The following is a 13347-nucleotide window of genomic DNA, read 5'->3' as shown; positions in this document are numbered from 1 at the left end:
GTTCCCCTTCAGGACAATGAAAGCAATGGCCCATTCCCTACAACTGTGCTATGTAGTATTCAAGCTGTACCAATATTAATTTACTGTGTTGAGTCTTGACTCACAGCTAGGCATATGCATCTCCCCAGAAATGTGTCCCACATTTTAGGAAATGCTCTGTAACAAGATGCTAAGTAGAACTTATGTCCTGAGAATTCTATTTTAAGTTAATTGCAAATCTTGTATTTAAAATTAGAGCGCAATTTCTCTTTCCAGTTAATTCTCTAAAACACACAAAAACATTGTTTACTTGGTGTACGAAACCGAGTTTCCTTTTTCCTCTGCACAGCATGTTGAGGTAATACATGTAAGATTTATTGACATTTTTAATGGAAACTAGATTTTACACTGGTCTTTTCAGGTTGATAACAGTTATGATTTATTGTTGTCATAAAATACATGTTAGTTAATTAAACTAGAGCTGCTGCTATTTAATTAAAGTTTTGATAAACTCTCACAGTCTACTAATCTTAAAGTAGAGCACTCATTTAACAGGAAAGGAAATAATGTTGGGAAAAGAGATGTTAGAGAGGGGTCTCATTCTTGCTTAATTAACTGTTTAATAGGATTTAGAATTGAAACTCTCATACAGATAACTAATGGACCATCAACATTTGTAATGAAAGCCATGGACTATTTCAGGTTCATGTAATTTTTTTTTAAAAAGTGGTCTTTATACAGTGTGTATTAATGGGGATAATCAAAATACATTTCATGTTAAATCACTCCAGTTAATAATACATATATTTTTTAAAATGGAATTTTTGTTTCATATATATTGTACTTTGTAGACCATGGCTTTGAGTAGATGCAACCTCTGTGAATATGGGTGCAGTTGGCAAATGGCTTGTTGGTAATATGAACGGTATTCTGAAGTGTCCCTTTTGGGAGATGGCAATGAGTCAGTTGCTACAGATTCCCAAAGTTCTCTCTTGGGGTTCCCAGGCACCTAAAACCTTAAACTCTGTGTCCATGAAGATTAGCTCTTCCTTGTGCACCTGTACCTATGGAACCTGTATTCCTTTTCTTTATAACTTGTGTGAGTATTGAAGATGGCACAGCAGCAAGCCAAATTAGGATTTTCAGGAACATTCTGACTGCTACTGAGAAATTCCACCAGGAAGGAGTTTGTCTAATGATAGAAAAGAAGAAGGTGTAAATAATTTGCATGGAACTGAGTTCATGTTTGCCTGCAACTAGTACTGGAACGCATCTTGACTTCAGACCCTTTTGAAGAGTCCTAGACTGTTATTGTCTATTAAGCTATTTCTTGCTATGGTTCACATCTGAGAGAGGTTATCTTTCCATTGGCTCTGTTTACTCTGCAACGCTTCTCATGGTGAGCTCCCATTTTAATTCAGATCAAGAATCTGATTTAGCATTCTTTGTATGATATCAAACATTTTGATGAGAGATTGGATAAAGGAGTACAGGATGTTTTCAGAGACTTCTGTGGCTTTGGCATATTCATAATAACATTATGCACATTAGCAATTCTATAAAATATACAATTGATTTGAGTAATTGACTGAGGAGTTCATCTTGTGGTGGGTGCAGGGGGTAGGGGATAGACCTTTAAAGGGAATCTATCAACATTAAAAAAGCACATTCCTGTCTGAAATTCTTCTACCTGTTACTACAAACACCTAAGTTTCTCTTGAACAGTTTAGGGAGAAATTATTGTTCTTTCTTCAATTTGCTTATTTTTTTGCACTTGAACACTGTGTATTGAATTACACTGCTTGTGCTGTTCAGATGATCAGTTTCCTCCTGTTTTGTGTGTGTCAAAACAGCAACATATATGACAAAACATGTAGTGTGAAATCCTGACTCCATCAAAATAAATGGCAAAAATCCCATTTATTTCAGTGGGTCAGGATTTTGTCCTTTTAAAAAAAATAGGAACATGCGGCTGTAAAACTGCAGTTTTAGGAGTAGTATGCAACACTGCTTTTAACAGTTTTTTTGTTAAGTAAGGTTTCTCATTAACCCTTGTGGTGTACTATTGCGGTTTACAAATAGCAGAGATAGTGTGTAAAGACACAGATATTGAATATCAGATCCCTCCACTAAGAATGACTTGCCACCCATCCTCTGAAGTTTACCTGGGGACTGATGACAAAATATTTTAGCTGATCAGAATCATCATGGCTGATCATAAGGAGATATAGTATTAGACATCTATATCCCAGGCCATTTAAGACTTTGTCGATGCTCAACAAGCTTGAACTGAACCAGAGATTCTGATGTAATGTGCTTACATCAGCATATTCCAGATGAGGCATTAGCCCTAATTTTGCATTAGCCCTAGTTTCTGAGATATCTTAAATGGTAGATCTGGACTTGAAGTTATAGAGGCAAAATTACTTTGGTAGAGTCCATGTCGCAGAGGAAGGGTTATAGTCACTTAGCCAGCTGAAGATGGTGGTAGACTGCATATTTTATCAGCACCTCTGGACTGTGATAGTGTATGGCTTATAGCTTATGATCCTGAGTGGTGGTTTCTTAACTTCCTGTCCCACTAGTGGGATGTACTGAAATGGCAGTACAAGTAGACTTTGCTGTAGGGGTAGAGAGATGGGATGTGAGAGAAAAGATCTTGCTTTTTCCAGTTTTTTTCCAGATCACCTACATACTTGCCCTTATGTGTTCAAAATTCATTGCTTACTAAGCTGTAAAAGTAAATTACTAAAAGTGCTTCTGTTTTTAATAATATTATAAATATAACCAAAAGAGTTGGGGAAGATTATAATGTTGATAAAAAATATGAAATACACCCTATCATAAAAGAAATTGGTGACACTGTTACCTAACCATTCTGATGATTCTTTCTTTTTTTTCTTGTATCTGAAACCAATATTGTACAATACTGAAAAGAGGATATGGCTGAGCTGAAAAATGACTGTTCTAACTTTGTAAATATTTAGATCCAAATACTGTTAGGCATGCTTCCATTTTCCCTAGTGTTCTCAATTGGAAAGCTCCCAGTAGCAATATGGTACTAACTTGTTTCATATAATTTTTAAAAAAATATTTAATTTTTAATTTACAGAAAACGTATGTTTCAGAAACGCTGGGTTAAGTTTGATGGAGACAGTATTTCTTATTACAATAACGATAAGGTAAGTGCCTCTGTTTTTTTGGTATGTTTTTTTTTTTTTTTTTTTTTTTTTTAAATAAGTATGTTTTGGTCTTCTACAGCTTAATTGGAAAGGTAAAGTGCAGATGAACTATGCTTACTGTAACATAAAAATTCAAAAATATAAATTAGTATTGGTGTATAACTTGTTTCTAAAGTATTTTCGCTTGCAAAATTTTAGAATGTGACACTATGTTAAATGTTTGAAGATACTGTTGGGATCTTCAGCTAATATTCCTTTTTTTCTGATCCCCTTTGTGACCTTTCCAGAGAGGTATCTTTAGAACTTCAGCTCTTTTTGTAGGAGGCATGTACTGCAGAAAATCTGCAAAACAGAACAAGATCATGCAAACCACACTGCAGGGATCAAATTCTATTTAGCTGATGGTAGTGAATTTTGTCCTGACTTGTCATGGCAAGCTGAGCATGATGGAATTACTGATAAGCTCGAAAGAAGGATTGAATTTGGCACACAACATTTTTTTTCATTAATCAACTTGTGGTTTCTTTTCCTGATTTTAACGTTCCTTTAGGAATCACCTTATTGGACAAGGCTGGCTACCTTTTATCTGAACTGCTTTGTATATAAAGTCAACAGTATTCTAAGCTATATAATGTTATGGAATTAGGGAGTAGAAAGAACTTCTTCCTGACCCCAACTGGCTATTGGGGTATGCTTCCAAACCTGAAAATTGCTGGCCACTGAACTTTTGCCACAGTTAGTGTGAATGAAGCAGTTCTTGTTACTCTCTCTAATGTCCTGTGTGTTGTGTTGTGTTAAAAATCTTATTTCTCTTGGTAACTGTGAATTCCACAGCTAAGTTATCTTTTGATATATGTTGTACCAAATAACTTTTTAGCCGTTTTAAATTTCTTGCATCAGCTTTTCATCAAAAGCCATCTTGTTCCTCTAAGAAAATGGATATATGGGAGTATTTTGTACCCTTTCTCTCCACTACTCTTCCACATCACTGCTAAATGTATTGAACACTATCAGTTCCAGGACTGATCCCCTGGGCACCTAGACATTTTATTGCTGAAAATTGCCCATTTGTTCCTGCTCTTTGCTTCCCATCTCTCAAGCAGTATTTACCCACAACAGGACTCTACCTCTGAACCTGTGGTTAACAAAATCCTGAGTTGCTTTTATTGTAGAAGAAAATGAACTGAACTGAACTCCAGAAGAAGAAAGACATTTGTGTGCATGTGCGTGTTGGGGATGAGAATATATGTAGATGAGTTATTTGAAATATCTGAGACATTTCCTGGCAAAGAAACAGGAGTGCCTGACAAAAACAAAATACCAGTGATCAAGTCCATCTTTCATTCTAAAGGCTGTGACTTTTCTGAAAACTATGGTTGGGACCAATAATCAAAACTCTTGTAGGTGCTTTATATTATGTGTTTTTTAGATCTTTAAGAACAAATGAGAAACTTAAAGAACAGAACGGTCTGATATACTGCCAGGGGGTAAGAACTACACTCAAAGGGATAAGGAGAAAGCTGAAACATTTATTTTCATGAATCTTCACCATGCAAATTAATTGGGAATAAGGGAGAAAGCCTACACAAGATTACTTTGTTACACTTCATGTAAGAATAAGGCATGATCCTGGATATGGAGCAAGTGATGATAGAACGACTTCAAGATTCAAATGACAATGAATCACTAGCACAGGATGGCATTCACCCAAGGGGAGGAGCTAGTGTGACCAGATGTCCCGATTTTTATAGGGACTGTCCCAGTATTCAGGGCTTTTTCTTACATGGGTGCCTATTACTCCCCTTCCCCCATCCCAATTTTTCACACTTGCTATCTGGTCACCCTAGGAGGAGCTGATGAACAGAGAAGTTAAGCCACTAATGACACAGAGAATTCATAATTTAACTGAAGGGTCGTCACCATTGTATTTAATGTGTTGAAGAGAAAAGTTCTAAAACTGTTTATTTTAAAAATGATCTAAATAGTCTCTATATAGAGTTATAGGGCTTATTTTCACTGTGGTATTAACTTAAGCATGGATAATTCATACTAACTCCTACCAAGTTAATGTAACTCAATTGAGAACAGTCACACTGCAAAACAACACTCAAGAAGTACAGAGTGAATTTTATTAGCTGCACAAAGTAGCTGCATTTCTAGTTCCAGAGCGCTTGAGCTTTAACCCATACTCCTGAATGGTTAGCTAGCTCAACTTTAAAGCACAATTTAACTTGAGCTAGAGATTTTTTTGTATGCTGACAGGACTTTGGTTTGGGGAAACACACACACATTATACCTGGAGCTAGCACTGCAGTCAAGACAAGCTGTCAGTGTGCTCCTACATGCAATATCTTCAAATACCTGGTTCTCCTTGGACAGAGAATGTTTTCTGTATTTTAAATGTATGGTTTCATACTGGTTTTCACAAATACTAACACAAATTAATGATAAACAAATCCATATTGTGAGATGCCAACTTAATCAGTTTTATGTACCTACTGCAAGTGCTTGGCAGCTTTTAACTACAAGCAGTATTCACGGAGGTATACTAACACCGGATAGATGCTGATTGGGTTTAAAAATATATCTGTATTTTATCTTGGAACACACAATTTGCTAAACTGCCTTGTCTGTTTCACTTTAATTCAGAGTTTGCAGAAGGTGGAGGAGTGAGGAGAAGTTTGCTAAATGGCAAATAAGTTAAAAGAGAAAATAAAAGGGGGAGGGGCAAAAGTGAGGCGGTTGTTTATGTGAGACACCCTCAACGCTTATACTCAGTCGTTCTAAGCAGCAGGGTCTTACTGAGTTTCTGAACCACCTTTTTCTCTGACCTTGTTTTGCAATATCAAACCAGTAGAGAGGCTTTCTTTTAATAAGTACACATTTTTCTTTCTCTCAGACTCGAATATAATATATGAAAAAAAAAAGTCCAATTTTCTGCAAGCAGTCGTTGACCTTGGTACTGTTCTTCACTGACTTGCTGATGCTACTCATTTCTTATGTGTACTTAGGCCTGAACAAGCTAGTGTGGTGAGATCAACATCCTGTGTGGTTACATCCTTAACTGAATGTGGTTAAGTGGAGAGAGTTATAGAAGAAATATGCAATCTGAGACTGCTTTTCAGTTTACCAAATCTGCATTTTTTTTGTCTCAATGTGCTGTCTGTCTTTGATATAAGGAATTCCAATTCCACAAAACCTAAATTATAATAAAGCAAAAATGCTGGTATGGTAAGGTTATCATTTCAAGAGTGTGAGGCACTGGGACATATTAATTAGAGCAGTACAGAGAACGGTCAGTCTGTTTCATGTATGATTTCAGAATCTGATTTCATTTCCATTTGGGATGAAAACTAAAAATTTAGAAACTCCATGCAAAACCGAATCCAGATTATTTTTGAAAAATTAAGAAAGTTTGTTTTGATAACTCTGAAACAAAATTCTACCTAGTAGGCTAAAGGAGAGCTGGGAAAACTGACTCCTGGCTCAGACACAGCTTTCATGGTCAGGGCTGCCAAAAAGCCAGGAGTCTTGTAGGCCTGGGCCTCCAGTAATTCTCCAGGCTGGTTGCTGAGGTACTGGCCAGGCAAGCTCGCATGAAACCAGGGAGGGTTCTGTCGGAGCTGTGTCTGGGTTCTGTTAGACCTAAGTCAAAATCAAACCACCTTCAAAAAGGCTAGATTTTGATTAATCTGCACACTCTGGCAGAAAACTGTTCCATCTGAGAACTTCTGAATGTCTGTGATATTAACATGGGTTCTTCTGGTGGGGAGGGAAATCTTTCCCATCTGATTGCTTATCTAGAAAGGTTTTTCAGTGGCTGGGAAATTGTTCTGATTAGAAAGGAATTTAATACTAGGTGTTTATTTCCTGTGCACAAGAGAGAAGTAGCTATAGACACATGATTGATAAACCATCTCAATTTAATTGTATTTACAATATATCTAGAATTCAGTCAGATGTTAGGTAGTGTTGGTTTTGTAACATGCTGAAGTTTCACTTTCCACTTGCCAGTCAGCTGGTACGTATTCAGAATTTGTCATTGTTCCAACGCTCTGTGTTTAACCACCTGTCAATACAGTTAGTGTTCCCCTATCTAGAAACCAAATGGGCAAGCTCAGTTCCCTCAGCCTGTTAGGGACTTTCAGTCTCTTCATATAGGAACAGCTCGTTCTATACAAAAGGGTCTCTTCCTCTCAAATATAATAGTTCAAGTCATTGCTGTTACATTACCTTCCTTAGAGATTAAAAACCACCCATTATTTTGTTAAATGTGTCAGTCTTCTAGTGAAGATGAGCCTTTCAGCTGAAGCAGTCTGCAATAACTTTAATTTTTGGGATAATTATTCCTGTATTGGGTGAGACTGTATTAAAGTTAGGTATTTGTTCCTTTTGCTGCATCAAGTACGGGTGAATAAATAAAACTGAGCATAACAAGTCTAAATTCAGTGTCATGACCATGTGAGTGTGCATGTTTACCTGACAACTGGTAATCTACTTCAAATCATGAGAGAAGTAGCAGAAGGTTGAGGGTGGGGACAGGGGGGGTAAGTGGAACTCAGGTACGTTATATAATCTGGTCACACCTACACCACAGGAGTCATAAGGGGGAGGGGCATTCTCAGATGAATTGTGGCAGAGAGAAAAGAATCATCTGTGCCATGTTAGTTTGCTATTGGTTGTGCTACTGCTGCTCACATTTGTCTATCTCTGCCTACAAACACCCAACAAAAGCATGTATTCCAAATGTCTTGAGGCGAAAGAAAGGCTATTTATACTTATGAGGCATTAAGGCAGAGGGAAACATAAGGGTGTAAGATCTCTGAAAGTGTGAATAGGAAGAATGGTCTAGTGCAGTGTTTCTCAACCTTTTTGATATCAGAGACTGGCTTGCTGCCTTCCTTAGCTGTGTGTAAGCTGTGTCAGGGAGATCTTAGGGACCGGCACCGGTCCATGGATTGGTCATTGAGAAACACTGGTCTAGTGGTTAAGGAACTGTACTGGGACTCTAAAGATATGGGGTCAGTTCCTGGCTCAGTCACAGACTTCCTGTGAAACCTTGAGCAAGCCACTTCTTTATCGATCCTGTGCTCAGTTGCCCATATTTAAAAGTGAGGTTTATATTTCCCAAACTCGCAGGATTTTGCAATGATAAAAATCCAGTACAGATTGTGAGGCACTGTAAAATTATGGTAGTGAAGTCCATGGAAATACCTGGAATGATGGATTTCAGCAGGATTTTTATATTGTTCAGGATATGTACATTTCTCCTGTGCAAAACAATAGTTTAACAATCTTTTGATTGACAGAAGTATACAGTAAGATATCTGTGTAGCACTGCAAGTGCCTTTGACATAAAATACAAAAAAACCCAATAAGCTGAAAGTAGCAGCTAGCCCCACCCTCAACCCCAACAAAACAATGCAGGCCTTTGGGATTCCTTCCAGTGTTCCCCTTTATAAGGGTATAGCTACACTGCATTGTAAACCCTGGTCTCTGTGACCTGTGCTTCCGGTGGGGAAACATGTTCCGAAGTTGAGGGCCCCTGATGGAGAACATTCTACCACTTCCGTGCTGCGTTTTGTTTTTAATTGAGGGGGCTGTAGTATGAGAGCCTTTGTTGATTGCAATACTGGCAGCATGGCACATGGAGGAGAGTCTTCCATGTAGGAAGGCTTTTAGATAACATTCATCTAAGGTTGCCAACAGAATAACTAACTTAAACATAAAGGGCGGGATGAACATTTTTATTTCATTTCGTTAAGGATTAGTTGGGAGGATATGGTTTTAACAAGAATCTGAGGTGGTAAGAGGAAATGGAACATTTTAGCAATTTCTAGTTGCAGAACTCTTTCCATCATCAGCTCAACTTTTCCTGTATTTAGACCAAGTACAAGAACTTTCAGTCCCCAAGTCAATAGGATCTGATCTGCCAGTAAAAGAACACAGCTTCTGTAAGACTGTGTTGTAGTTAGTCATAGCTAGCGGTTGGAACCAGGGTTACCAAAGTCTTTACGTTTATAAATTTCTGTTCCAATTTGTTCAGAAGTTCCTAAAATTTTACCTTCATTAAAATTTGCCAGGTCTATTCTCTGCCCTGAAGGGATATACATTTTCCATTTCGGCAAAACACGTTTGTGATTCTTGGTCCCAGCAACCTGTCCAAAATGTGTTACCTGTGGAGGAAAAGGGGAGGGACAGAATACAAAGAAGAGTTAATTTTTACCAAATACTATGAAATAAAAGACTAGTTGTTTCTCATATTAGCCATCTAAGAGAGTAATGCTGCTACAGTACCTAACATAGCCAGTAGATGCCTGCAAACACCAGAACATAATTCTGAGTGCCTTTAGAAAGGGCATCTATTATGGGAATTTGTTACCTTATGATTCTATTTTGCGAAGTGTAAAGGAGCTTTAATGCAGAACCCATTTTTTTCTGACAAATGCACAGCTCCTGTGTTAAAATCCCTTTTCAAAGAAAACATAGCCTTAATGATTTGTTTGTGTGTATGTAATATTTTATTTCATTGCGCTGACACACTGATTAAATTACCAAAACAGTTCTTCACATAATTGTAGAAATGTTTGCTTGAAGTAAAATTTTTATTGCATCATTATATTTTTGATATCGTAATTGTCCGAACAGCCTTCATTCAATATATATGTGCTTAAAAGGGGAAAAACATGAGACATGTGGGATGTCATTACATAGATCTGAATGCAGTGAATAAATAGAAAATATATCCACTGGGTGCTTAGTATTAAACCTTAAAAATGATACATTCAATACATACATAGAGGATAATATTGTTACAATAGTTTTCCACCTAGATCTTTTTATAAACTAGGAATTTTTGGTGGGAAACTGATTCTTGGATTCTTTTCAGCCAAGAATATGTTGCTTTCTCAATTGCTAAATCCTAGAAGCATATTCAGATTATTCTAGTCAGAAGACAGATTGATCCTAGTGGGTTGGAAAAAACACATGCTCTGAAATGAAGAGGGTGTTCAGAAGGGTGTTCTAGGTACTACTACTCCAGTCTGATTTCCCCGCTCTCTATCTCTCTCTTTCTTAGTGCTGGAGCATGAATACCTGTGATCCATGGTCCCATTGGTGTAAGGGATGGCTTGAACTGGTTTTATTTAAAAAAATGAAAGTCGTGCTAAAAACTGTGATATGCTTTCTCCCTCATCCCCTCTATTTTGGGCCTTCTTGTCCCAGTGACTGTTTTGGAGCCAGAGACTGCACCCCCACCAAATCAGAAGTACTAGGACTCCCAGATGTTTTGCCATGTTAGGGAGAAGAGAGCATCTGAGCTTTGCAGGGAGATTCCCTGGTTCTTCATTCTTTTGTTACTGTTCTGCAGTGACTTTGGCGGGGCGGGGTTTCCTCCTATCTCTGTCTCCATTCCAATTCCCATTCCAATTCCAAGCTAAAGTTAAAATCTGCAGCAGATTTGCATCTTCTTTTGCACTGGCCGACTATATGGAAAATACCTTCCTGGTGTTATGATGTTAGGGGAAAAAGCTGACCTGATTCCTCCCTGATACTATCCAATGAGTCAGGTTTATTCGTGTAGCTGATGTTTTAATGAAGTCCTAGGAATACCAAGACACTCATAAAACTGGGTATAAATTATAGTTGTCTACTATCAGGCTGAGGTACGACTGTGGCATTTTGGAATACAGAGTTTCATGCAATTGGAGTTTCTAAAATGTGGTTTTGCTGTATATGGATAATGTACCTTCGTGGAGTCAAACTCCTTCTTAGAAGGGGGCAAGTGTGGGTAGCCATATAAGAGTGAAATTGGTGTTACATAGCAAACTCTGAGGGGGCAGAAGTACTTCAGTAAGAGATATGACATCAATAATGCAATCAACTGAATTAGTATGTGAACTTTACAGGCATAATGGCACATGTCTGAGCAGCAATACCTACCATTTTATGAAGTCGTATTAACCATTTCTTTTGTTTTTGATATAGGAAGTTTACTCTAAGGGAATAATCCTGCTCTCTGCGATAACTACAGTCAGAGTCCACGGAGAAAATAAATTGGAAGTTGTCACAGCTCATAGGACTTTTGTCTTCCGGGTGGAAAAGGAAGGTAAGCAGAGCGCACGTATAAATGACAATTGCAAGCAGATCGTATTGGTGGCTGTAAGTAAATAACATTCCGAAGATCAGTGGTTTTGTATGTATGTTGTCACAGTTCCAACAGGGTCACTGGGAATCAGCCACCTTGGGCTCACGTTGTAGACTTCTGTGACAGAATTTCTTTCCATACCCCTGGATGGGTTACCCAACTACAGAAGAGATTATCAACAGTCTTGTGATTCCAAAGCATTCTAAAGACCAAGTCTCTGGGTCCTCTGTGCAGTTCAGCCCTTGGACTAGTTGACAGAGGTTGTCTTAGTTTGAGTTTTTCATTCATTAGAACCAAGTGCCTTTCCCATAGTCCAAACTGCTTGCATTAAAGGCTTACTCACCTATCAAAGCTCTTCCTTCAGATATACTCAAATATGCTCTTTGACAACTCAGAAACACTTTTTGAAGTAGGTCAGGTATCTTCTCTAGCCTGCAGAGGTGCTCTGTAGCCCCTTTCTCCCATTGCCAGTACATGGGAATATTAATCCCATTTCAGTAGACAGAAAAAAGGGCCTGAGTGAGCACCAAAAGAAGTCTGTTTTACTGCTGTATAAGTCAGAAATACTGTAATTTCTGCTGAATTTTTGCTGTTAAGTGTAGATATGTGATTTAATCAGATCTGCTGGAATGTGCAGACTGTTTTATATTGTTTGGTCAATTCTCTGAGGGACTTAATTTATAAAAATCCCAGTCTGAATTATAGTATTGATTAGAAAAAAATAAGAGTATTTTCCAGAACTCTCTTGAGATGCCATAAAGCAAAATTTTTCTGGACATTCTTTAACATTTATTAGTGCTACTTATAATCTCTGTACTCTCAGCTGTCTGCTCTGAGTCACTGCTCAGTATAAAAATGACAAAGAACAAAGTGAAGTTGATGGCTTGGATGCAGAGATCGAAGAAATCTGACTTGGGTTTTCTGGTGGCTTATATTTAATGTCATGTGTGCAGTGTTTCCAACAAGGCTTTTGATAGTGAATACAAGATTAAACCAAAAGCTAGAGGCCATAGTAATTTCTTGTGGATTTTTTATCATCAGCCTGTAAAGAGTATTATGTAAAATCAATACCAAAAAGTGTATACAGCTTGAGTTATTTATGAAAAAAATCCAATAAAAGTGGAATATTAACATGCGTGTGTGTGTGTGTAAAAATATTTATTTACAGCAGTGTGCACTAGCACCATTATAGTTAAAGGTCTGTCAGCATTTCCATTATCAACTCCCATTTTTTTATGAGGTTATAGCATGGCTATAAACATTCGCTCCAGACTGTAACTTTGAGTGCATCATCTCAGCCTGTGGGAGAAAAAATCCTTATCAGGTTTGGCTCAAATCATTTCAGGCATTTTTAAATTGTTGGTTGGGTTAAAAATAGGTCTGCAATTTTTTTAAAGATGTTTTTGTTTTTTGGTTTTTTAACTGTACTTACAATGAAAATATTTTTGAGCAATGTGAAATTTTGTAGGGCCATAATCTGCCTTATGGACTAATGCTTTTGAATAATATGAGAAAAATAAATAAAAATGAATAGTTGATGCTGAGTTTTTAAAGGTGTTCCTCTGTGTGCCTATGACAGACTTTTTATATGGGTTGCAAATTGTGTTTTTCTTAAATGTGGAACCTTCCCTTGACAGAACAGCCTGCTTAGGCAGCTGTTGACTTACTATTCTAAATAGACTTTGGACAAATAATATGGTCCATACTAATAACTAGAGCCGTTTGAAGTATTCAGTAATTTATACACTCAATTTCCCTTTCCAGTGTATGCACAAACTGTACCTGAACTAATCACAACTTCTATGAATTCATTTATGGCGTAAAAATATTCAGGGGATATTTCTAAGGGTGCTTGCCATTTGTGGCTTTGCATAAAGCATTCAAGGGCAGGATTTTCAAATATATTTCATTCTGAAGCTTGCTTATGAACGCTTTGCTGGGAGAATATCAAAGCATGAATAAACTTTCTGGTTGGTGCCCTAAGTCACGTTGTTGTTGTTTCTGTTCCTGGATTGGTAGACCATAACGCTTTATAAAGAG

At 37.5% G+C, this 13347-nt stretch overlaps 1 protein-coding gene across 1 annotated transcript in view; it reads left to right on the top strand.

Moving 5' to 3' along the window:
* The window catches only part of ARAP2 (ArfGAP with RhoGAP domain, ankyrin repeat and PH domain 2), a 171931-nt gene that overhangs the window by 31014 nt on the left and 127570 nt on the right, over positions 1-13347 (top strand). Inside the window, exons 7-8 of the mRNA XM_067551531.1 lie at positions 3092-3161; positions 11148-11268. Of these exons, the coding sequence (XP_067407632.1) occupies positions 3092-3161; positions 11148-11268 (191 nt within the window). The remainder of the gene's footprint in view (positions 1-3091; positions 3162-11147; positions 11269-13347) is intronic.

The sequence above is a fragment of the Emydura macquarii genome, unplaced genomic scaffold (assembly GCF_026122565.2).
Source record: "Emydura macquarii macquarii isolate MOO-44397 ecotype Brisbane River unplaced genomic scaffold, CSIRO-AGI_Emac_v2 contig_1353, whole genome shotgun sequence".
NCBI lineage: Eukaryota > Metazoa > Chordata > Testudines > Chelidae > Emydura > Emydura macquarii.
The sequence above is the reverse complement of the archived record's forward strand: the minus strand, read 5'-3'. Positions and strand labels throughout refer to the sequence as shown.